Source organism: Ursus maritimus, unplaced genomic scaffold (genome assembly GCF_017311325.1).
Source record: "Ursus maritimus isolate PB19 unplaced genomic scaffold, ASM1731132v1 scaffold_5, whole genome shotgun sequence".
Taxonomy (NCBI): domain Eukaryota; kingdom Metazoa; phylum Chordata; class Mammalia; order Carnivora; family Ursidae; genus Ursus; species Ursus maritimus.
In genome coordinates, this window is record NW_024426663.1 from 52,801,803 (window position 1) to 52,828,334 (window position 26,532).

General features: G+C 44.2%; 1 protein-coding gene across 4 annotated transcripts in view; it reads right to left on the minus strand.

Moving 5' to 3' along the window:
- LOC103663913 (protocadherin gamma-C4) overlaps positions 1–26,532 on the minus strand; it is a 176,275-nt gene extending 149,743 nt beyond the window's left edge. The window contains exon 1 of one of the 4 annotated variants that reach the window (XM_040622322.1): positions 24,097–26,532. In XM_040622322.1, the coding sequence (XP_040478256.1) occupies positions 24,097–26,517 (2,421 nt within the window). In that variant the 5' untranslated portion in view covers positions 26,518–26,532. Of the gene's footprint in view, positions 1–973; positions 3,413–10,778; positions 13,218–15,749; positions 18,310–24,096 lie in introns of those variants that run through there. The other 3 variants (XM_040622316.1, XM_040622315.1, XM_040622329.1) reach the window with 3 other exon arrangements.

The following is a 26,532-nucleotide window of genomic DNA, read 5'->3' on the forward strand; positions in this document are numbered from 1 at the left end:
GTTAACATTTTCTCCAGTATTTTATAAATTGCCACTATTTAATTATAATGGAAAATACCCTTTCAAGGAAAAAAAAACTTCAAAGTGTAAAAAACAGTCTAGAATCAATAACGGCTTCATAAGACAGACTACTTTAATATGATTTTACACAGTTGCCTTTCATTTCACTTCTTCTCCTTTTTTTTTAGTTATTCTCTAGGTGCCTGGGTGGCTAAGCATCTGACTCTTGATTCAGCTCTGATCTTGTACTCACGATTGTGAGTTCTAGCCCTGCCTTGGGCTTCACGCTGGGTGTGGTGCCTACTTAAAAAAATAAAAAGTAATCTCTACACCCAACGTGGGGGTTCGAACTCATGACCCCAAGATCAAGAGTCACATGCTCTACCCACTGAGCAGCAAAATGCCCTGCATTTCACAGTTCTAATCTATCCTTTCACTAATGCCTAAATGAAAATGGCACTTAAAGAAAAGAGACAGAGACATAAACTTAAGAAACTGTTGCTGAAACTGTAACTAAATGAAGACTACAAATGATAAGTAATAAACTTTAAAGAGTAGTAACTGCTATTGACATGATCTTGAGGGATCATCCGCCCCTCCCCTTTATTTTTATTATTTATTCATTTTCATAGATTTTGTTTATTTGAGAGAGAGAGCACAAGAAGAGGGAGCAGCAGGCAGAGGGAGAGGGAGAAGCAGATTCCCCTTGAGTAGAGAGCCTGAGGTGGGGCTCCTTCCCACACCCTGGGATCATGACCTGAGCCTAAAGCAGACGCTTAACCAACTGAGCCACCCAGGCACCCCTGCCCATTCCCTTTAAAGTAACAGAATACTAAAAAAGAAGTGTCTTTACTTCATATATTACCATATATATATATATATATTATATATATATATATAATATATATATTATACAATTGGAGACGTTTATATAGCTCTCTGCCTATGTTTTGGTGTGGCAAGACTGACTCACCTGATGAAGACTAGGGTCTCCTTTTGTTTCAAGTAAATCCTGAGTTACCAGAAGAGGCTCGCTTTTCCCACAGCTCTCCTGGCTGATAAGCGTGTCCGCATAGTTGGGCTGGGGGAAGATCACGTGACTCTCCCGCGAGTCCGCGGTCAGTGAGACCTCGTGAGAATAGGTCTGCAGGAAAGCCCGCACCCCGTCCACGCCCACAAAGTGCGAGGCCGGCACGCCCACCAGCCCGCCTCCTGAAGCCTGGAGCAGGCGCGACGCGTGCCAGCGCCTCAGCCTGAGCGCCAGCAGCACGATGACAAAGGCGAGGAAGACGCAGGACACTGCGGCCACCGCCACCACCAGGTAGAGCGTGAGGTCCGAATCGTCTGGGTCGCCGGGGGTCCTGATGCTGCCCAGATCGGCCAGGACGTCCGGGATGCTGTCGGCCACGGCCACGGTGAGCGTGACGGTGGCCGAGAGAGGGGGCTGGCCGTGGTCCTGCACCGCCACCACCAGGCTCTGCTTGAGCGCGTCTCTGTCCAGCAGGGCCCGCGCCGTGCGCACCTCGCCCGTGTGCAGCCCCACCGCGAAGAGCCCTGGCTCGCTGGCCTTGAGCAGGCGGTAGGACAGCCAGGCATTCTGGCCCGAGTCTCTGTCCACCGCCACCACCTTGGTGACCAGGTAGCCGGGTTCTGCAGATCGGGGTGCCAGCTCCACGCCGGTGGAACCGTCAGTGGGGAGAGCAGGGTAAAGGATTTCAGGGGCATTGTCGTTCTGGTCCAGAATGAAAATACTCAAGGACACATTGCTGCTGAGTGGAGGGACCCCGCTGTCGCTGGCTGTCACTAATAGTTGCAGGTCTCTAACCTGCTCAAAGTCGAAGGAGCACAGTGCATACAGGACACCAGTATCAGAGTTGATGGAAACATAGGAAGAAAGAGGCATCCTATGGAATGTGTCCTCAGCCAAGGAGTATGTGACTCTGGCATTCTCGATACTGTCAGGGTCCTGGGCAGATATGGATAAAATGGAGGCTCCTCTGGGGTTGTTTTCAGGAATGTAGGCAGAGTAGGAAGCATGAGGAAAAGCAGGTGGATTGTCATTGATGTCTGCCACCTGCAGTGAGATGTGAGTTTCTGTGGAAAGTGGTGGAGTTCCATGATCAGTGGCAGTTACTGTGATGTTATATTGTGAAACTTCTTCCCTATCCAGTGTTCTGCTTGTCAACAGCCGATGATAATTTCCATAGGTCTTTTCAAGTGTGAATGGCAGATTATCCAGAATAGAACATGTGACAAGGCCATTCTCTCCTGAGTCACTGTCGTGCACATTGAAAAGTGCAATTACTGTGCCTGGGGAAGAAGTTTCTTGGATAGAGCTGGTGAGAGATGTAACAGTGACTTCTGGAGCATTGTCATTTACATCCAGAACTGTCACCAGTACCTTACTTCTGGCTCGGAGACCAGGTCCATCATGGGCTTCTACATCTATATCATAGAATCCAGAGTCTTCATAATCTAGATCCCCCAATATTGTTATGTCCCCAGTCAAAGAATTCAACTGGAATAGTTGCGACATTTTATCTCTCACTTTGCGGAAAGAATAGGTTACTTCTCCATTGGCTCCTTCATCTGGATCAGTGGCTTTTACAGTGAGTAGCCGGTAGCCCACTGGCACGTTCTCCAGAACCTTCACGTGGTATTCTGGCTGAGTGAATACGGGAGCATTGTCGTTGGTATCCACAAGTGTTACGTGAATCTTGACAGTGCCAGAGTGAACCAGGTCACCTCCGTCAAAGGCGGTGAGAAGGAGGTGGTGAACCGCCTCTTCCTCTCGGTCTAGGGAAAGCTCCAGCACCAGCTCCGGGTACTTAATGCCATCTGCTCCGCTTTGCACGTCTAGGGAGAAGTGAACATTGGAGCTGAGCTGGTAACCCTGCAGGGAGTTTACCCCAACATCTGGATCAAATGCTTCAGGAAGAGGAAATCTTGTCCCAGGACTTTCATTTTCAGCAACTTTTATTTCCCTTTGCTCTGTCCCAAAGTTGGGCGCGTTATCATTAACATCGATGATTTCCACTTCTACTCCAAAAATCTTCACTTTGTCCTCCAGAAGAATCTCCAAGCTTACTACACACTTTGGAGATCTATCACAGAGCTCTTCCCGGTCTATCCTACCCGCGGTGACCAAGCTGCCGCTTCGCGGGTTCAGAGCAAAGAGCTGTGTCCTACCTCTGGAGACGATGCGGACTCCGCGCTCTGACAGTTCCCGGGGCTCCAGTCCCAGGTCCTTGGCGATATTGCCCACATAAGAGCCTTTCTCCAGCTCCTCAGGCACTGAGTAGCGAATCTGTTCAGCCTGGATTTTCCACAGGGCCCCCAGGAGAACGCAGATCCCGACCAGCCGGCTGCATTCTGGGCGATAAGGAGGAGCCGCCATTACCGCCCCGAGGCAGAATAGCTTCCGCTTGGATGTTCCCTCGGTGGAGACCAGAGAAGCCCCAGGATCTTCAGGGTCCAAGATTTTGCGCTTTCGCCGTTAAACGTTGGAATTCTGGGGTCCGGTCTTAAGCTTTCCTAAAGCTACAGGGCTAATGTTTTGTGATGCAGAAATCTTGTGGTTCTGATTAAATTCCTGGTTATCTGTTTCCCCTGATTGGTGAACAGCGACACTCAGAGCCCTAACCTGTTACTGCAATCTATTCTTGGTGAAGAAAAGCACTACCTGTTTATACCATTTCTTTTCCATAACCTATTTTTCCCAAAAGAATAAAATTCAAGCTCCTGTTGTTTTATTTGCAATAAAAATCCAGGCATGATCCAAAACTTACTGCACAATAAACCTTCCAAAGTAATTTATTTATTTTCAAAGAAAATATGGTGATTTTTTTCCTAAGAATTTTTTTCTCTTAAGTTTTTCCATCATTTATTTTCATAGTCCATTTTCAGGGCAGTGCACTGTGTGAGGGACACATTTATCCTTCCCAGAAACAAGTATGAACTTGAAAATGAAAGAATAGATAGGTGTAAAAACAGTGTCAGGTCGGGGAAGTTGGAGGTCCGAGCTCTAGGTCCTTACCTACGCAGAAACAAGTTCCTTCACATGAGTTGACCCTTTAGAATCTGGGGCAACTTTTCAATTCTCTTGTAAGAAAACATCTACTGTTCAAGAGCTAGTCTTACTCCTGTGCAAATGGGCTTGGCAAATATGATAACAGCTTGGGAAGCTAATTTGTTCATTAATTTTGTATACACAAGATTTTAGGTCACAGGCTATGTTTGTGACTATAATGTTCACAGTGTGTCCTCAAACTTTAGAACAGCACCTTTCATAAAGTAGACAATCAAGCAGTTTTTTAACGTTTAATGAGTGCATTACTAATGTAACTGCAAAGCCCTATAACAATGGGTAAGTAACTCTGATATTAAAAATAAATAATAAAGAAGACAAAAATTAAACTGAAGCTTTGTCTGTAAAAAGCAGACAATATTTAGTATTTTTTCACATAAAGACATATGCAGAAGGCATTATTTTACTATCATTTATAAGTTTACTTCAGGTTTGATTTTAGACATAACTACTAAAAGGAAAATTTTTAGTAGTATATATATTATCACTGCGTGTTTCAGTTTTCTTATACATGAATACTTTGACTAATCTTAGAAAATTTAATATGAAGCAGCAAGTTGCCAGTTCTTTAGATTATTGCTCAAATAATTAGCTTCTAGAAGTTACTTAAAAATTTTAATCAGACAAGAAAGTCCATAATTTATTCAGAATAGTAAAATCATCAGACTTTGGAGAGCGGAGTAAAGGTAATTTTCACAATCTCCAAAGGAGTCACAAATTGCTGGGAATTGGGAGGTAAAAGGAGCTGTTTGGAAAAACTTTGACTCACTTCTCAGAAACCTATACTAAAAAAAAAAAAAGAAATACGGGAGAGGCTTTATATACAAAAAGTTTCATCACATTCCTTATAACGGTCAAAAAGGAGAAAGAGTATAAAAATAAATTATTTAAGAATGGTTAAGATTATTTTTCTGAAGATCTTATTTTTTATAAAGATTTTATTTATTGATTTGATGGAGAGAGAGAAAGCACAAGCAGGTGGAGCAGCAGGCAGAGGCAGAGGGAGAAGCTGGCTCTCCGCCTAGCAGAGAGCCCGATGCAGGGCTCCATCCCAGGACTCTGGGATCATGACCTGAGCTGAAGGCAGATGCTTAACCAACTGAGCAACCCAGGCGCCCCTTAAGATCTTATTTTTAAGTAATCTCTACACCCAATGTGGGGTTCGAACGCACTATGTGTAAATCAAGACTCACATGCTCTATGGACGGAGCCAGCCAGGTGCCCAGAAAGTTATTTTTGAATGTGATTATAGAGTTCAAATAAAATTGGCCCAAAGTTAGTGATCCAAATCAGTCTTTGCTACATGTAATAAGGCAAAGAAATGCTAAGAGAACTATTGAAGGCTCAATTAAAAATACATATTGCAGCAAAAAGATGAAAAAAATATATTCGATGAAGATGAACATTAATTTAAGCAGAAAGAACTGTCAGTACATTTATAAAGAATAAAGCTTGAAGTGCTCCCTTTGGCAGCACCTATACTAAGAATAAAGCTTGAAAAAAATAGTACCACACATCAACTAAGAAATCTCCACCCATCCAATACACCTCTTCTACTACTACCATCACTAGAAAAATGAAGAACAATAAAAAAATAATTATGCACGACCTAGAACAAAAGTAGGTTTGCAGAAACTCACGTGTGAGGCTAAAGACGAATCATAACCGATTTGGGGGTCTTCATTGCTGATACGTACATCCGTAGAAGGATCCTCACAAAGGAGATCCCGAGGAGGAACTATTTCCGCTTTCAGGTTGGGAAAAGTAAATTCTGTGTTAGCTAATCGTGAGGCCACGCACAGATTGTAGGAATAGGGCAAAGTCCCTTCGCTGTAAGTGGGGAGAACCCGAGGTCCTGACTTGGAACTGAGATCTCGCCGAAAGCAGCCCCAGGCAGCGGGGCTGGAGGAGCGTCCCAGGCGCAGGGCAACCGCCAGAATCACCGCGAGGAGGAAGAGCACGGAAATCAAGGCCAAAGCCACCACTAGGTAAAACTGCAGCTCTGCCTGGGGGTCAGAGGGTGCCGGCCGGTCGCTAACATCCCCAAGCACCTCCTGTAAACTGTCAGCGAAAACCAGCAGCAGCGTGGCTGTGGCCGAGAGGGGCGGCTGTCCCCCATCCCGCACAGCGACCAGCAGGCGCTGGCGGGCCGCGTCCCTGTCGCCCAAAGCACGCGCCGTGCGCACCTCGCCCGTGCGCAGCCCCAGGCTGAAGAGTCCCGGCTCGCTGGCCTGCAGCACGTGGTACGACAGCCAGGCATTGTGTCCCGAGTCGGCGTCCACCGCCACCACCTTGGTGACCAGGTAGCCGGGCTGCGCGGCACGCGGCACCGTGTCGAAGAGCGCCGAGCCGTCGGGCCCCAGCGCCGGGTACAGCACCCGCGGCGCGTTGTCGTTGCGGTCGTCCACCAACACGCGCAGGCTCACGTTGGCGCTGAGCGCGGGCGAGCCCTGGTCGCGGGCCTGCAGGGTCAGCTCGAAGGCGCGCAGCTGCTCGTGGTCGAAGGCGCGCTGCGCGAACACCACGCCGCTCTGCGCGCTCACGGACACGTAGGACGCCAGCGCCCGTGGCTCCAGGTCGCTGGCCACGATGGAGTAGGAGACGCGGCCGTTGTGTCCTAGATCCGGGTCAAAGGCGCTGACTCGCGCAATAGAGGCTCCTGGAGAATTGTTCTCGGCCACGTGGACCACGTAGGAGGCCTGGTGGAAAACCGGCACGTTGTCGTTGATATCGCTGATGTGTAGGGTGATGCTTGTACTGGAGAATAGCGAGGGCTTGCCCTTGTCAGTGGCTGTGATGGTGACATTATACTCCGCCATTTGCTCCCTATCTAGGGCATTGTCAATCACCAGCTTGTAATAATTCTTGGAGGTGGACTCTAATTTGAAAGGAACGTCTTCCTGAATATAGCACGTCACCAGACCGTTTTGCCCAGAGTCCCGGTCTCTCACTTTAAAGAGGGCTACTACGGTTCCAAGGTTTGAGTCCTCGGGAATCTGGTTAGAAGAGGACATCAATGTGACCTCTGGGGCATTATCATTCTCATCAACAATTTCAATCTGAACATTACAGTGAGCCGTGTGCACCCCTCCATCCCTGGCTTCTACAACCAACATATATCTACTTGTCTTTTCAAAGTCCAATGTACCATTGGTTGTAATGTCACCAGTATTTGGATTGAGATTGAAGAGGAGGCTGGTACTTGTTGGGGCACTGAGGAAGGCATAGGTGATCTCTGCGTTAACACCCTCGTCCTGGTCGGTGGCCATCACTTGGAGCACGGAGGTCCCCGAGGGCACGTTCTCTTGGAGGCTAACTTTGTATGTGTCCTGCCTGAACACTGGAGCATTATCATTGGCATCGGTGACCTGAATCCGGATCTGGGTGGTGCCGCTTAGTGGAGGGTCTCCACCGTCCATGGCGGTCAGGATTAACTGGTGGGAGCTCTGCCGTTCTCTGTCCAGAGGTTTTTCCAGCAGTAATTCTGGGTATTTACTTCCATCAGGACTTTCCTTAGTTGTCACAGAGAAGTGTTCGCTGGAGTTGATAGTGTATATCTTCAGTGAGTTACTTTCTACATCTGCATCTTGTGCAGAATCCAGAGGGAATTTTACACCTGGTAAGGCTGACTCGCAGATTTCCAAGTCAATGCCTTTTGCAGTGAAACGTGGTGCATTGTCATTAATATCTTGGATTGCAACAATCACGTGGAAAACATTCATTGGATTTTCAGCAACCATTTCAAATTCTAGCGCACACTCAGATTTCCTACCGCAAATTTCCTCTCGATCTATCCTGCCGTTCACTAACAAATCCCCACTCTCTGCACTCACACTGAAGAAATTCTCTGCACTAACCCGCAGTTTTCGAGCTGGCACCTCCTGGACACTGAGTTTCAGATCCTTGGCGAGGTTCCCCACCCGCACGCCCTTGGCCAGCTCCTCCGGAATAGTGTATTGGATCTGCTGGGAGATAGCCCCCCATAACAAAGACAGCAGGAAGAGAAACAGTACCTGAATTTTCATCGGTTCAGCTTTTCTGGAGCGTCTTTGCATTTTTTTTTTTTTAACTCCCTGGGAAGCTTCTTTTCAGGATGTCTCTGGGATGTTTAAAAAAAAATCACTGACAGCACCTGGACTTTTGTGATTTGAGGGTAGGACTTGAGTTGGTGGGTGCACAGACGCCGCCTCCGCGTTCTGATGCGCTCAGGATAAAGCCGGAAAACACTGCCCAACTCTCCCGAAGAATTGCGAACCTTTCTTCCCTTTGGTCAACAGCGGCGCCCGGAGGTTGTCTGGGAGAACTGCATATTGTCCGGCCTTTTACCCTCAACGTGTAAGCTATGTACCTTGTCTATTTGTTGAAAAACCAAGTATTCATATTTTCCCTCTAAATTTGATATGTTCTACTTTTTATCATTTCATAAGCATTGCTATCATTTTACATTCTTTTTTGCATTAAAAAATTTCACAAGGCTTACAACCATTTTTTCAGTTTTGGGGGCAAAAATATCTTCAATTATTTCACTGTATTTATGCACACTGGCATGACTAATATGGATGTAACGAAATAAGTTATTGGTTTTTTATTCACATTTTAGTGAACTATGATCCCTACATTTTTGTAAAATCCATAACCTCCCTTATATAGTATTTTAACTCTCTCCATACTTTATCAATTCAGTAATACTTTCCAAAGATACAGTTTTTGCAAAAAAAGAGTTAGTCAAGACCCTAGACTTATTTTAATGCATTGCTCATTTTTTTAAAGCATAGATAATCTTCCCATTAAGTACAGCACAGCCTGATATTTTGTTAAAGTGATCAATTTAGTACACATGCTTTTATACAGCTCAATCTTGTGAATGCCATATTTATTTTTTATGAAATCAGTGCTTTTTACTATATGTATATATATGCAATACTCCATAATGCCAATGCTCAGCTCCAGCTGATTTATACCGTTAATAAGTATAATGAATTTGACTTGATCACTGGTAAAGCTTGGAGAGGTGTTGAGAGTCCTTAGACACTCCATTTTGGAACTTACCCTGTAATCTTTGAACTCATCTTGGGTAACTAAAACAAATACCTTTATTTCAAATGCACTACCAAATTAGATACTAATGTAATGATATATTCTACTGTTGTGCAGGGGTAATACATACTCACATTACACTCCAGTCAGAACAGACTATATCTATTTTCCTAAGACATTATTTTCATTGTTTTCCCTACTTCATGACTTTATATTTTCTGTGCCTTTTGCTGTTCCCCTTTCTATTGTAATGAGTTCTTGCCCATCCTTAAGAAAATCCTTTTTAGTGAAATAGAATGTCTAGACTTTTCATTATCTACACAAGTCGATGGAAATTGTACTGCCTTTGTACTCCCTACACACTTTCGCAACATTTATATAGGCTTTGTTTTATACAAGATTCTTAGAAAATTCGCTTTGAGCATCTGAAGTTCCCCTGGCACTATCCATTTAGCAATTTTTCTCATTATGAGGAAAGTGATACTAATAACACTTTGTCACATTATAAAGATTTTTCCTTAAAGAAGACATTTTGGAGATCGTGTGCCTTTTTTCTGTGATGTATTTGCAAGTGTAAGTGAAAATACACCTTTCCCTGCTCTTAGTTATTTTGCTCAGGCCTTGCATCTCACACTCATGAATATATCTCTTTCTAATGTATTGAGGGAGAGAGATGTTCCTTTATTTGAAATCTAACGAAATATATTTTGGTCTCATTTTGGAGGACTCTCTGAGGTGATTTTATGGGTGAAAATAATTTCATAAATTTCAAAATGGGCCAACAATTTCTGGCTCTAGGAAGTTGTAGGACTCTATTCTATTGTTGGAGTAGCTGGCCTAGAAATGTCCTGCTGAGAATAAGACATATCTCCTTGCATTTTTAAAAATCCTTCTCACAGGACAAGAAATGTCCCTCGAAGACTCATAACAGTTTAGGCAATTGACCTCCCCACCTTCAGACAAAAGGCTGAAATCAATATGAATGCACACATACACCCACACATACTTTAGGTATACACAGTAAGGAACACTGGCCAGGTAAAACCACTTGACCAAGCCGTACATTTTTTTACCCAACAGTTTTTATGTCATTGAAGTGAGAAGAGTGTGGCCTGGCGTGGAAAGAGCAAGCATCAATTTACAGGAGCTTAACATACCTAATATTTATATTTTTATTTGTATCAGTCGGGAGAAGCTAAGTAGGTTGGAGTGATAAACTTCAAATCACAGGAAGTTAAAATTTAAAAGTCTATTTATCACAGATATACACATCAATGTATGACAACCACAGAGCTCTTCTCTTGGTGTAGTTATTCAAGCACTCAGGTAGAAGGAACAGTCACAGTTTCAAAAAATAGCTTAGAGATCTGGAAATTCTTACAATGCCAACAGGAGCTTCCTCGAGGGAGAGGCACATATTACTTCCATTTACACTACATTGGCCAGAACTAGTTATCTAGGCCCACTCAGTCATAACCAGGTCAGGAAGATCAACTCTACCATAGGCCCAGAAGAAGAGAGAAACAGACACTTAAGCAATAGAACTAAGGACTACCGCGTTGTTTTATTTTCAAATAAATGTGCATTAAATCTTTATATTAGCTGTACTGGCATAATTGTTCTTCATAGTATTCCAAAAAAGAAAGAAACTTACCTGAGGTAGGTTGGAGTCTCCTTTCGTTTCCAGTAAATCTTGAGATACCAGGAAGGACTCGCTTTTCTCACAGCTCTCCTGGCTGATGAGCGTGTCCGCATAGTTGGGCTGGGGGAAGATCACGTGACTCTCCCGCGAGTCCGCGGTCAGCGAGACCTCGTGAGAATAGGTCTGCAGGAAAGCCCGCACCCCGTCCACGCCCACAAAGTGCGAGGCCGGCACGCCCACCAGCCCGCCTCCTGAAGCCTGGAGCAGGCGCGACGCGTGCCAGCGCCTCAGCCTGAGCGCCAGCAGCACGATGACAAAGGCGAGGAAGACGCAGGACACTGCGGCCACCGCCACCACCAGGTAGAGCGTAAGGTCTGAATCGTCTGGGTCGCCGGGGGTCCTGATGCTGCCCAGATCGGCCAGGACGTCCGGGATGCTGTCGGCCACGGCCACGGTGAGCGTGACGGTGGCCGAGAGAGGGGGCTGGCCGTGGTCCTGCACCACCACCACCAGGCTCTGCTTGAGCGCGTCTCTGTCCAGCAGGGCCCGCGCCGTGCGCACCTCGCCCGTGTGCAGCCCCACCGCGAAGAGCCCTGGCTCGCTGGCCTTGAGCAGGCGGTAGGACAGCCAGGCGTTCTGGCCCGAGTCTCTGTCCACCGCCACCACCTTGGTGACCAGGTAGCCGGGCTCTCCAGATCGGGGTGCCAGCTCCACGCCGGTGGAACCGTCGGTGGGCAGGGCGGGGTACAGGACTTCCGGTGCATTGTCATTCTGGTCCAGCACAAATACGCTAAGCGACACATTGCTGCTGAGTGGAGGGTTCCCATTGTCACTGGCTGTCACCAATAGCTGTAGGTCTCTAACCTGCTCATAGTCAAAGGAACGGAGTGCATACAGGACACCGTTGTCAGAATTGATGGAGACATAGGTGGAGAGAGGCTCTCCCTGGATGGTATCCTCGGTCAGTGCATAAGTGACGTGGGCATTGCTGATGCTGTCGGGATCCTGGGCGGTCACGCAGAAGATGGAAGCTCCCCTGGGGTTGTTTTCAGGAACATAGGCAGAGTAGGAGGACTGACTGAAGGCAGGTGGGTTGTCATTGATGTCTGCAACATACAGAGTGATATGAGTGCTCATGGACAGTGGGGGATTTCCCCCATCTGTGGCTCTGAGAGTGATGTTATATTCAGACACCTGTTCACGGTCTAGAGATCTGGCTGTCACTAAGCGGTAATATTGGTCTATTGATTTTTCTAAATTAAATGGCATATTTCCCAGGACAAAAACTGTGACTTGTCCATTTTGCCCAGAATCCCGGTCATGTACATTGATAAGGGCAATTTCTCTTCCAGCAGTAGCCTCTTCTGGGATTGATCCAGTAAGAGAAGTGATTGTAACTTCTGGGGCATTGTCATTCACATCCAGAACCGTGACTAAAATCTTAGCTGTTGAAAAGAGACCAGGTCCATCTTGTGCTTCAATTTTAATTTCATAGAATGTAGCATCCTCATAATCTAGACTTTTTAAAATTGATATATCTCCAGTCACTGAATTGAGATCAAACATCTGAGCGACTTTCCCAGGCATTTTATCTAGAATATAGGACACTTGAGCATTGAATCCTTCATCAGGGTCAGTGGCATTCACTGTGAGCAGCGTGGTACCTACTGGCAAGTTCTCCGGGACACTTACTTGATATTCAGGTTGAGTAAATACTGGTGGGTTGTCATTTGCATCCAGAACTATCACTTGGATGCACAAGTTACCAGAGCGGACAGGGTTTCCACCGTCAGAAGCAATGAGGACAAGCTGGTGAACTTTCTTTTGCTCACGGTCCAGAGCCCTCTCCAGCACCAGCTCTGGGTACTTGGCCCCATCAGAGACATGCTTCACAGTCAGGGAAAAGTAGTCATTGGGGCTGAGGTGGTAGTTCTGAAGGGAGTTCATGCCCACATCTGGGTCAAATGCAGTCTTAAGTGGAAATCGAGTTCCAGGAGCAGTTAGTTCACCAATTTTTATTTCCAATTCCTCTGTTAGAAAATCAGGAGCATTATCATTAATGTCTTTAATTTCTATTTCTACTTCAAAAATTTTCAATTTGTCTTCAACCAGGATGTTAAATTTTACCAGACACAGTACGCTCTGAGCACAGAGCTCCTCCCGATCTATCCTGCCTGCGGTGACCAAGCTGCCGCTTCGCAGGTTCAGAGCAAAGAGCTCCGTCCTACCTCTAGAGACGATGCGGACTCCACGCTCCGCCAGCTCCCAGGGCTCGAGTCCCAGGTTCTTGTAGATGTTGCCCACAAAGGAGCCTTTGTCCAGCTCCTCCTGCACTGAGTAGTGGATCTGCCCGGATCCAGTCTTGCACAGCGTCCCCAGAAGCATGCACAGCAGGGTCAGTCCTCTGCGGTGTCTGAATCTCAGGTATTTGGTCATTTCCTCTTTGGCGAATTATTTTCTGTGAGTTCGGTTCCAATTGCCCACGACGGACTCAAATCTTATTTTTTCTCAAGGAACTAAGCCTTTTATGGTCCTAATTTATGGCTCACAGAGCTGGTTGACTGACAAGGTGAGCTTTGTAGCAGCCTCGGATCTTCTGGAGTCTGATTGACTGGTTCTTTGATTTTTAGGAACAAGGAAATGGTGGACTAGCTCTCCAGCTCCGTTTTCCTCCTTGAGTGGTCAACAGCGACGCTCAGAGGCCTAATACTTTACTGCACTCTCTCAGACAAACCCAAGTTAGTAATTTTTAAGTTTCTCAACACCTGAAATCGTCTTTATCAGAGGTAATGGGATTGGTGTCTATTTCACACAGCTGAATTGCTATATGTTAAAATATGTAACTTCAAGTTCCTTGGGAAGCCACACTCTAACCTTAACACCACCAATATTGCTTCAAACATGCTGGAGTTACTGTTTTGAAATGTTCAAAGTTTAAAAACCACAAAAAAAATCAGCCATATTTATAATTATACTTATCAAAGTTTGTCCTTGATGGTCTGACATCTTAGTTTCAATAATTATAATTTAACCCATTCATTAAACAAACATATAATTGGATGTTAGATGATATGTGGGGATTTAAGGTAAATGATATGAACATAGCCACTCCCCCCTCCCAGAGCTATGAAGATAAAATCAAACAAGGAATTCCAGTGCATTGAGAAAACTACCATAATGGGAGAAGCCAAAGGTGATGGGAAGGCTTCCAGCCTGGCCTTGGAGGTTAGCAAAGGCTCTCCCAAGAGACATGACAGGAGTGGATCAGGGAAAAGGCCTGGATGTGAGAAAGAATAGTATAGCAATGTCTAGATGTGAGAGAAATCAAAGAACTTCAGGGTACTGGAAGTAGTTCACTTTGGCTAAATCAAGAGTGAGGGTGTTTTCTAAAGACCCAAACTGAAACTGGTAGAGATAAACTTTTGTTTTATGTTCCAGAAATGCTCTATTTGTTTTGCTCTCCAAGCACAAAAATAGAAATATATTTGTCATTTCAAGGATGTACTGTTATAAACTTATCCACAAGGCATTTATTCTTGTGAAGAGATAGCATAAACACTATAAGGAACTTATGTCTTTAATTTTTCTCAGTTTATACTTTATTACCTAGAAGTAAAGATGTTATGATGTATTATTCCACAATAAGTTTCAGTTTTATCTCCTAGAGAATTATGTAATGGTAATAAAACACAAGAGACACATTGGCTTAGATCAGTTCTCCTCAAATCCCCTTAACTATAATAAAAAATCATAGCACCTTGAAAGACAATAATACCATTAAACACAAGACTCGGTTAGTATATGATTACGTCCAAATCAAAATTTAAAATTATCCCAGTTATACAGAATATTAGTGTAGTCTTTGTTCTTCATTATTAAAAACATAATGAACATACTAAAAGCCAACTTGGAAAGGAATGAGGAAGGAAGACGGTGGTTGTGAGGAAGACTAGGGTTAGGTGAGGGACTGCAAATATTTTTAACACTGTTATGAGTAGGAATCTTTGAGAGGAGAAATGTATAAGGAGGATTTTTAGGGGCAATTATTTGATATGGCCTCTGAATCCCTTGAGGATATATATTATTTTTAATGATAGGAAGTAAATGTGGTTTCCAGATATGAGAAAATACGAGAAAAACGTATTTACTATTACACTACCCATTTATTATACAGGAAACAATAATTCACTTTGTTAAGCAACAACTACTTTAGAAGTCACTAGGATTTTTAACTAAGCTGAGATACCGTGACATACCTTCGTAATACACAGTGAAGCATATGTATTTCTAAATTTCCATTTTTAAAATCGGGACGGTCATACAAATCAAATAAAATGAAGAACCTCACTGCCAAACTGAAGGAAAAATATTAAAATTGAGTGAGAAGAAACTAAAGTGTTTCATTACTCATAGATTAAAATATAAAACAAAAACCAGGAATTTTAAAGCACCTGAGTAAACATAAAATTCAACTTTCATTTTTAAAAATTATCTTTTTATTTTATTTTTTAAAGACTAAACTCTACCCCCAACATAGGACTAAAATTCACAGCCACCAGATCAAGACTCACATGGTTCAGTGACTGAGCCAGCCAGGGACCCCTCAACTTTCATATTTTTAAGAGAGAAAGAATTACTGACCCAGGTAGATGAGATTATTTGTCCGGGGATGGGAAAGAAAGTATGAGAAACCAGATATACCAGTTCCTAATGGAATGCTCTTTGATAACCTAAATATCATATTCACCCGATATTAACTCCTGATTTATACTAATACGATGATTGTAGCCCCTCTTCCCCTTACAGGGTGTGAACACTTAGAACTATTGAGAAATAATTCACCAGGACTCATTTCTTAAGAACTGATATATTCACAAGGAAATATGAGAAATAGAAAAGATGTGGTACACAACGGAGGCAGCTAAGTAAATAAACATGTTTAATTTAGCAATAGCTACTAAGTATATCGTGAAGGGAATTTACCTGAGAAAATGTTTCTTCTCCTTTATCTTCAAGTAAAGACTGAGGTGCTGATAGAAAATCCTTTTTCTCACAGCTCTCCTGGCTGATGAGCGTGTCCGCATAGTTGGGCTGGGGGAAGATCACATGACTCTCCCGCGAGTCCGCGGTCAGCGAGACCTCGTGAGAATAGGTCTGTAGGAAAGCCCGCACCCCGTCCACGCCCACAAAGTGCGAGGCCGGCACGCCCACCAGCCCGCCTCCTGAAGCCTGGAGCAGGCGCGACGCGTGCCAGCGCCTCAGCCTGAGCGCCAGCAGCACGATGACAAAGGCGAGGAAGACGCAGGACACTGCGGCCACCGCCACCACCAGGTAGAGCGTGAGGTCCGAATCATCTGGGTCGCCGGGGGTCCTGATGCTGCCCAGATCGGCCAGGACGTCCGGGATGCTGTCGGCCACGGCCACGGTGAGCGTGACGGTGGCCGAGAGAGGGGGCTGGCCGTGGTCCTGCACCGCCACCACCAGGCTCTGCTTGAGTGCGTCTCTGTCCAGCAGGGCCCGCGCCGTGCGCACCTCGCCCGTGTGCAGCCCCACCGCGAAGAGCCCTGGCTCGCTGGCCTTGAGCAGGCGGTAGGATAGCCAGGCGTTCTGGCCCGAGTCTCTGTCCACCGCCACCACCTTGGTGACCAGGTAGCCGGGCTCTGCAGATCGGGGTGCCAGCTCCACACCTGTGGAACCGTCAGTGGGGAGGGCGGGGTACAGGATTTCTGGCGCGTTGTCATTCTGGTCCAGCACGAATATGCTCAATGACACATTGCTGCTGAGTGGAGGGTTCCCATTGTCCCACGCAGTCAACCAGAGCTGCAAATCCTGGAACTGCTCATAGTCGAAGGAGCGCAACGCATAGACGATGCCGGTGTCAGAGTTGATGGAGATATAAGAGGACAGGGGTGCACCCTGAAGAGTGTCTTCAGTCAAAGAGTAAGTTATATGGGCATTGTCATCACTGTCAGGGTCATGGGCCTCCACAGAAATGATGGAGGCACCTTTGGGATTATTTTCAGGAATGTAGGCAGAGTAGGACATGTGGGGGAAGGTGGGTGGGTTGTCATTGATGTCTGCCACCTGCAGCAAAATGTAAGCATCTGTGGACAGAGATGGTTTCCCTCCATCTTTAGCAGTCACAGTGACATTGTAAAAGGAAAACTGTTCCCTGTCAAGGGCTCTGGTTGTAACCAGTCGGTGGTAATTGTCCACAGATCTTTCTAACTTGAAAGGAAGGTTCTCAGGGAGTGAACATGTGATAAATGCATTCTGCCCAGAGTCTCTGTCATGTACATTGAAAAGTGCAATTATGGTTCCTGGGGGACAGTCTTCAGGAATTGAGCTAGTAGCAGATGTCATGTAAAATTCTGGGGCATTGTCATTCACATCCAGAACTGTCACAATAACCTTTGTCCTGGTCAGAAGACCTGGACCATCCTGAGCTTCGATATCAATTTCATGGACTTCGGCATCCTCAAAATCTAGGCTCTTTGTGATTGTTATATCTCCAGATGTTGACTCAAGCTCAAATACCTCTGAGGTTTCTCCCGGGTTTTTCTCTTGAAAATATGTCACTTGGGCATTGTATCCCTCATCTGTGTCAGTGGCGGTCACTGTGAGTATCCAGGTGCCTACGGGCATATTCTCAGGAACGCTTACACGGTACTCAGGCTGTGTAAATATAGGCGCGTTGTCGTTCGCATCCAGAACGGTCACGCGGATGCGGGAGGTGCCAGATCGCACCGGACTGCCCCCATCCAAAGCCACAAGGACAAGGTGGTGAACGGCCTTTTCCTCGCGGTCCAGGGCGAGCTCCAACACCAGCTCAGGGTGCTTGTTCCCATCCACTCCGCTTCGCACATCCAGGGAGAAGTGGTCATTTGGGTTCAGTTCGTACTTCTGAAGAGCATTTTCTCCTACGTCCGCATCATGCGCACTCTTTAGGGGGATTCGGAATCCTGGCGTAGTCGTTTCACTTATTTTTAACTCTAGTTCCTCTACTCCAAAGCGAGGGGCATTATCATTAATATCTGTTATTTCCACCTCTAATGAATAAATGTTCAATTTGTCTTCCAGGAGTATGTTAAAATTCACCAAGCACCGCACACTCTGAGCACAGAGCTCCTCCCGGTCTATCCTGTCCGCGGTGACCAAACTGCCGCTTCGCGGATTCAGAGCAAAAAGCTGCGTCCTACCTCTGGAGACGATGCGGACTCCGCGCTCTGACAGTGCCAGGGGCTCCAGCCCCAGGTCCTTGGCGATGTCACCCACGAAGGAGCCTTTGTCAATCTCTTCTGGCACAGAATAGTGCATCTGCCCAGCTCCGACTTCCCACAAGACGGCCAAAAGAAAGCAGAGCGGGATAAGCCTTCCGCGTTGTGGCAACTTTTGCACAGCCGCCATTTCTTCTGCGGCAATCTTCTCTCCCAGGCAACTTCCAGCCTCCAGTGCGAGATTCCAGTCTTTATTCCTCGGACCCTGAGCATTCACAGGATACAAGTCACTGTAGAGAGAACTTTAAGCTGCTGGACTGATTTTTTTTTCCCCAGTCCGGAAGCTTGGGGGCCAAACGCCCAGCCCTTTTTGTTGTGGGAGCCGGAATGTTGGACTGGATGTCTTGCAGGCTTTTACTGCTAAGGTGGTCAGCAGCGACGCTCAGAGGCCTAAGTAATTTCTGCACCCTCAAAGGCAAACCCAAGTTATTTTTTGTTAGCTTTGTGACTTTCAAGTTGCTTTGAAGAATCTTAGTTTTAAGATACCTTAGAAGTAGCTTTTTCAAGTCAGGAGTCTTTTTCTCAGAATTAATAAGGATGTGTCAACAAATGTGACCTTGACAGTAGTTGCTAGGAAAGTATTACTACTGAACACTCAAGGCATTTATCAAGGCTGCCACTGCCCTTGCTCCAAACATCTTCAGCTTCTTATTTTATATTCAAAGGCAGTAAGATAAACTTTAGAACATTAGCTATCTTCTAAGGTCATATATTTTGGATTTCTGTGCTTGATGCCTTAGAATTTAACTTCAACATCTGTATTTTAAAAATTGAATTATCAGACATTTAACTGGGTGACTATTGTATACCTGGCACTTTGCCTGATTGATGCTGGAGAAAGAAATGGTGAACCTGATGAACACAGTCCTTGGTCTCAGGAAGCTTACAGCATAGGGGAGGACACAGAAAACTAAATAGAGTATTTTAGTAGAATATGTTAACTGCTACAAAGGTGGGAAACACTGGGCAATGGAAAGGGGTACATAAGAAGGGTATCCAGCCTAGATTCGGGGGTCAGAACTTTTCCAAGACATTATTGAAGATGACTCCTAAAGGGTAGGAATGGGTGAAGAAAAGGCTGGAGTAGTGTTCTAGAACCTCAGTACAAATGCTTGGAGGTGAAAAGCTGCATGGAACATTAAGGAAAGTGAAGGGGATTGTTCTTTGTTCTTTTTCTTTTTCAAGATTTTGTTTATTTATTTGAGAGAGAGACAGCACAGGCAAAGGGGAAGGTCAGAGGGAGAGGGCGAAGTAGACTTCCCACTGAGCAGGGAGCCTGACCTGGGGCTTGATCCCAGGACTCTGAGATCATGACCTGGGCCGAAGACAGACGCTTAACTGACTGAACCACCCAGGCACCCTCTTCTTCATTTTCAAGATTGTTTTTGCCTATTTGAGGTTCCTTACTACTTCATATGAATTTTAGAATGGATTTTTTCCCTATTTCTGCAAAAATAAAAATCATTGGGATTTTGATAGGGATTGCATTGAATCTACAGATTGCTTTGGGTATTTCTGTAAGTTTTTGATGAGTACTCTATCAGGTTAAGGATGTTTCCTTCAATTCCTATTTTGCTAAATGATTTTAATCACGTGTTGAATATTCTCAAGAGCTTTATTATGCCTCTATTTAAATGAATATGTGGCGTTTTATCTTTAATTTCTTAATATGGAGTTTTGCATTATTAGATTTTCTTATATTGGAATATCCTTGCATCTCTAAAATAAACCCTAGTCATAAGTTATAAATATTATTTTTAAACATATGATAGATAGGGTTTGATAATATCTTAATTAAGATTTTGAATCAACATTCTTAAATGAGATTGCCCACTTCTGATCTCATTTTAGTCTGTTTATCTTTTGGTTTCTCCCTTGTTGAACTTTTTTTCATTTTTACTTTCATCCATTCCTCTGAGAATGGAAAAAATTGGAAACAAGTGAAATCAACTCACCTTGTTTTCTAGTAGGGCCTCTACTTTTTTAGATTTTTAAAATATTTTCATCAACATTGTTTTGATGCTTTCAAGTCTCATTCAATAACTGTTCAACATCCCTTACTGCAGCTCTCTAAAGACTTACCTGTTCTTTCTCTTTGACAATACCTGGTTTTACTCTGTATATTATTTCCCACTCATGCTTCTTGTTTTGAATCAAATTGTTTTATTTTCCCCCAGTCTCTCTTGCTTTTCTTTCTCCTTTTCCAAGTCTTTGTTTCTAATCAGAATTTGGGGTTTTCTTTTAGAATCTTTAAAAAGAATTCTAGTCATGCCATCTGCCTACTCTATATGAGTTCTAGCATTGGACTTGACAGAATTTTAATTTCTCCCCACTGGTCTCAGTATGACTATTGTCTGATTCTATTGCTTCATCATCAGAATTCTTCCTTGTTTGTATATTAATAATTTATACTCTTAACTTTGTTATCTTTCCTATTATTTTCTTAAAGTTTATGCTCATACAATGGTTTTTGTTTGCCTTGTTTCTTCAGTGTCTTGCTAAATTCACTTATTTTAACTAATTTGTTTTGCTTTAAGTTATTTTATCTGTCTATAAATTTACCCCTAGGTACTCTTTAAGCTGTATTCCACAATTTTATTTTATTTTATTTTAAGTAGGCTCACATCCAACATGGGGCTCAAACTCGTGACCCTGAGATCAAGAGTTGCATGTTCAACTGATTGAGCCAGCCAGATGTCCCTGTATTCCACAATTATAAATAATATTTTAATTTTTGTTCCTTTCTAAATAGTTCTTATTTCCATTGTGATTTTTTAAATCCAAGAGTAATTTGGGGGTATAAATTTAAGTGTCCAAACTTTTTTTTTTGTTTCCTTTTACTATTTTTAAATGTTTGCTTTGTAATTTTGCCAGCTTCATTGAGGTATAATTAATAAATAAAGCTGCAAGATATTTAAAGTGTACAATGTAATGATACCATATATATACATTATAAAAGGATTCCCCCTACTGATTTAATTAACACATCCATCATCTCAAATATTTACTTTTTTGTATGTGTGAGAACATTTAAGGTCTCTCTGAAGAAATTTCTATTATACAATACAATATTATCAACTGTAGTCTCCATGCTATACAATAGATACTCAGGCCTTATACTTTTTTTTTTTAAGATTTTATTTATTTGAGAGAGAGAAAGCACAAGCAGGGGGAGCAGTAGGCAGAGGAAGAGGGAGAAGCAGGCTCACGGAGCAGGGAGTCCAATGCGGGGCTCGATCCCAGGCGCCCCAGGCTTTATTCATCTTACAACTGAAAGTCTGTACCCTTTTACCCACCTTTCCCTATTTTCCCCACCCCAGCTTTGTGAATTAAGTACATGTTATAAGGCATGTATATTATTGGTACTTTGAAATTTGCTCTTTTTTGGTGATGACTATGTAGTACATTGCTGTAGATTCCAAATGTTCATGTAAAGAATGGCTATTCTATATTTGTTGTGCATAGGATTCTATACAGATTTATTAGATCAAGCTTATAGATTTTGTTGTTCAAATATTCTGTATGCTTAGTAATTTTGTGCCTGTGGGGTATATTATTTCTTATAAAATTGAGTTTAAATCTCCTGGTATTATTTTCAAAGCTATATTGTTCAGTGATGGGGGTTTATATTTTTTTATATCTTTTTGTTTGTCTGGTTTTTTGTAATTATGATCAGTTCATTAAAAAAATCACCATTAATGTTTGTTGTTTTAAACATGCTTTGCTATTATATTAAAATTGACATGACTGCTTTCCTTTGTGTGTGTACATATATATTTTTATTTTCAATATTTTGGTGTAATTTTGTTTTAAATGTGTATCTTGTCGGCAGACTACAGATGGATTTTAAAGATCATCCAACTTGCGGGGGCACCTAGGTGGCGCAGTCGTTAAGCATCTGCCTTCGGCTCAGGGCATGATCCCGGCGTTCTGGGATCGAGCCCCACATCAGGCTCCTCCACTGGGAGCCTGCTTCCTCTCCCACTCCCCCTGCTGGTGTTCCCTCTCTCGCTGGCTGTCTCTCTCTGTCAAATAAATAAATAAAATCTTTAAAATAAAAAAAAAGATCATCCAACTTGGTAATCTCTGTATTTTAATAGGTAAACTTAGCTCATTTATATGCACATAAAAGCAAAATTTTAAAATAACGGGAGCTGAGAAAATCCAGAATTGAAATAACTGATGTTACTTTTTAAAAAGATTTATTTATTTGAGAGAGAGAGAAAGCGCATGCACATGGGAGAGGGGGAGAGAGAATCCTCAAGCAGACTCCCCGCTGAGAATGGAGCTCACCAGAGGGATCCATCCCAGGACCCCAAGGTCATGACCTGAGCTGAAACCAAGAGTAGGACGCTTAACCAACTGAGCCACCCATGTGACCCATGAAATAACTTATACTATTGAGAGTGTACTCCAAACAGAAAATAAAAATAAAAATCAACACTTAGACATACAGCAAGGATGAGAGAAAATTTTTAAAAACCCATCAGACAGAAAACAGAGATACCTTAAAGATAATGACAATTTGTTGAAAGTATCTCATTAGCAACAATAATTCTAGAAGACAATATTTCAACATTTTGGTTTATACATTTAAGTGGAAGAGTTTCTTAATTGCGCTCTCTCTTCTACCTTCTCTCCCACTTTCCCTCCCTCCTGGGTTCAGGGTTTTGTCTATTATGGTTTTGAGGTTGTTTTTATTCCAGGTCCCAGGCCATAAGGAGGTCTTTAATGGTGTGCAGTAGTAATACTGTGAATATTACAGCTCATGTCTAAGAGACTTAGAGTTCATTTTCTGAAGCCAGCATCTGTACTCATTTCTCTCCTTTGGTCTGCAGGTTGCAAAAAGTCATGACCACAGGAATTGGTAGGCAGCATTTTCAGGCAATTTCTCCCCGTTTTAACTAGCTGAGGGGCCGAACTGCTTACTTGGGATTCAAGGAGTAAGTCTGTAGTAGGTCTGGCTCAGGTTCCTTATTTAGCCTGAAGCACTTAGTTCCTGTTACAGTGCTGGAACAATCTCTTGACCTTCTATGCCTGCATCTAAGCCAAGACTAGAATTCCCACAGCTTTAGCCTGGCTCACCACTTTCTGTTCCGTCTTTGGCCCATGTATATATTTATCTTTTATTTGTGCCTTACCATGCTTTTGCTTTCTTCTTTTTATAGTTTGTATATCTCTTTAATTTATTGGAGCAGAGTAAGTTTATCAAAGCATGGACTTGCTCCCTTATGATACGTTTCTTGAGAAGAGTTCACACACACATTAAAATGGAATATATACTTGGTTTTTGTTAGTTGCTTCCATTATAGGCATAATATACAAGTCAGGAGGCTTTGAAACTACTCAAGTTGCATAGTAAATTTTCTGTCATTCACTTTATTACCTCATTTCATAAGTTTCTTAAACATCTAATGTATTCTCCAGAATACATAAAATATCTCAAAATAAAAGATGAAACAAAGGGCTAAGATATTCAACAAAAAATTCACAACCTATATATATTCCTATAATTTAATCCTAACACAAGTAAAAATACTACTTTAGACAATCTTTACTTCTCCAGATGTCCCCAAATAAAACAGGCCTTCCCAGATGACATTTATTTAAATTTAGGGATAAATCAGTATTTAGAACTGGAAGAAATTTGAAAACATTATTAGTCACATAAATATTGGTGGATATTTTCTAGTCAAAGATTATCCCTGCCAGATAAAAGAACGGTAAAACAAGAAAAATTATTTGGCCAGAGGAAAGTAAGAAAATATTAGAAGTCATATTTTCTTGTTTCGGATGCAGAGCTCTTTCCACAACCAAGATAGCACTTCACACATACTCTTCATCTCAACCACCTACATTATAGTTATGTACAATCTCCTTTTCTATGAAAATGCAATTATAATTATACCTGGATATAAACATTTAATAATTTCCCACAATCTGTAAATAGAAATCTACAAAAATATGTGGGAAATAGAACTGTTAGTAGTCAAGAATGACAGCAAGTAAATGCAGTAATTCTCTTTACCTAGATAAATTTTCAAAAAGTTTACCTGAGAAAATGTTTCCTTTTTGTCTTCAAGTAAATCCTGAGTTATCAGAAGAGGCTCGCTTTTCCCACAGCTCTCCTGGCTGATGAGCGTGTCCGCATAGTTGGGCTGGGGGAAGATCACGTGACTCTCCCGCGAGTCCGCGGTCAGCGAGACCTCGTGAGAATAGGTCTGCAGGAAAGCCCGCACCCCGTCCACGCCCACAAAGTGCGAGGCCGGCACGCCCACCAGCCCGCCTCCTGAAGCCTGGAGCAGGCGCGACGCGTGCCAGCGCCTCAGCCTGAGCGCCAGCAGCACGATGACAAAGGCGAGGAAGACGCAGGACACTGCGGCCACCGCCACCACCAGGTAGAGCGTGAGGTCCGAATCGTCTGGGTCGCCGGGGGTCCTGATGCTGCCCAGATCGGCCAGGACGTCCGGGATGCTGTCGGCCACGGCCACGGTGAGCGTGACGGTGGCCGAGAGAGGGGGCTGGCCGTGGTCCTGCACCGCCACCACCAGGCTCTGCTTGAGTGCGTCTCTGTCCAGCAGGGCCCGCGCCGTGCGCACCTCGCCCGTGTGCAGCCCCACCGCGAAGAGCCCTGGCTCGCTGGCCTTGAGCAGGCGGTAGGATAGCCAGGCGTTCTGGCCCGAGTCTCTGTCCACCGCCACCACCTTGGTGACCAGGTAGCCGGGCTCTGCAGATCGGGGTGCCAGCTCCACGCCGGTGGAACCGTCGGTGGGCAGGGCGGGGTACAGGACTTCCGGCGCATTGTCATTCTGGTCCAGCACAAACAGGCTCAGCGACACATTGCTGCTAAGTGGAGGGTCCCCGCTGTCACACGCCATCACTCTCAGTTGAAGGTCCTGTAACTGTTCATAGTCGAAGGATTGCAGGGCATATAAGACACCAGTGTCTGAGTTGATGGAAACATACGAGGTCAGAGGTGCCCCCTGGATGGTGTCCTCCACCAAGGAGTAAGTGACTTGTGCATTCTCATTGCTGTCTGCATCATGGGCTGTTGCAGAGAAGAGGGAGGCACCTCGGGGATTGTTTTCCGGAATGAAAGTAGAGTAGGAGTCCTGGGGGAAAACAGGAGGGTTGTCGTTGATATCTGTCACTTGCAGTGAAATGTGGGTTTCAGTAGATAGAGCTGGAATTCCCTGATCTGTTGCTGTTACTGTGATGTTGTACCTGGAGGTAAGTTCTCTGTCCAGTGTTCTTTCTGTCACTAAATGGTAATAATTATCATCCAGCTTTTCTAATTTAAAGGGTAGATTTCCAGGAATGGAACATGTAGTTTCACCATTGCCTCCAGAGTCCTGGTCATGCACACTGATAAGAGCAATTATAGCTCCAGGAGGAAAGTTTTCTGGGACTGAAGTGGTGACAGAGGTCATGGTCACCTCTGGGGCATTATCATTTATGTCCAGAACTTTGACCAACACCTTAGCTCTGGCCATGAGGCCTGCACCATCCTGAGCCTGAATTTCCATTGAATAAATTTTGTATTCTTCAAAATCCAAGGCTTCTTTATTTGATATTTCTCCGGTGTAAGAATCCAGCTGAAATATCTGGGCTATTTTGTGGTCTATATTGTGAAATGAGTATGTTACTTCCCCATTGACTCCTTCATCTGGGTCAGTAGCTTTTACTGTAAGCAGCCGAGTGCCCAGTGGCACATTCTCTGGGACACTCATGTGGTACTGTGCTTGAGTAAATGCTGGAGGGTTGTCATTTGCATCTACCACCTGAACATGAATGCGGAGGGTTCCTGAACGGACTGGGTTGCCCCCATCAGAGGCTGTGAGGAGGAGGTGGTGCACAGCTTCTTCTTCCCTATCCAGGGGACTCTGCAGCACCATCTCTGGGTGTTGGGATCCATCAACTTCCTGTTGCACATCCAAGGAGAAATGAGGATTGGAGCTGAGCTGGTAGTTCTGTAGTGAATTCATACCCACATCAAGGTCTTGCCCCAAAGGTAGAGGGATCCTGGTACCTGGAGTAGTTATTTCATTCATTTTAAATTCCACTTCTTCTAACTTAAATTGGGGAGTGTTGTCATTAATATCAATTATTTCCACTTCAACAGGGAAAAGCTTCATTTTATCCTCTACCAAGATGTTAAAACTCACCAGACACTGCACACTTTGAGCACAGAGCTCCTCCCGGTCTATTCTGCCCGCTGTGACCAAGCTGCCACTTCGAGGGTTGAGAGCAAAAAGCTGCATCCTACCTCTGGAGACGATGCGAACTCTGCGCTCTGTGAGCTCCTGAGGTTGTAGCCCCAGGTCTTCAGCGATATTGCCCACGAAAAAAGCTTTGTCTGTCTCTTCTGGCACCGTGTATCGGATCTTACCGGCCCAAGATTCCAATGACAGCCCCAGAAAAAGGCACAGCAGGAACAGCTCGCTGCGGCTGAGCTGCTTCCCCCGAATCACCATTGCTCTCTCGCTTCG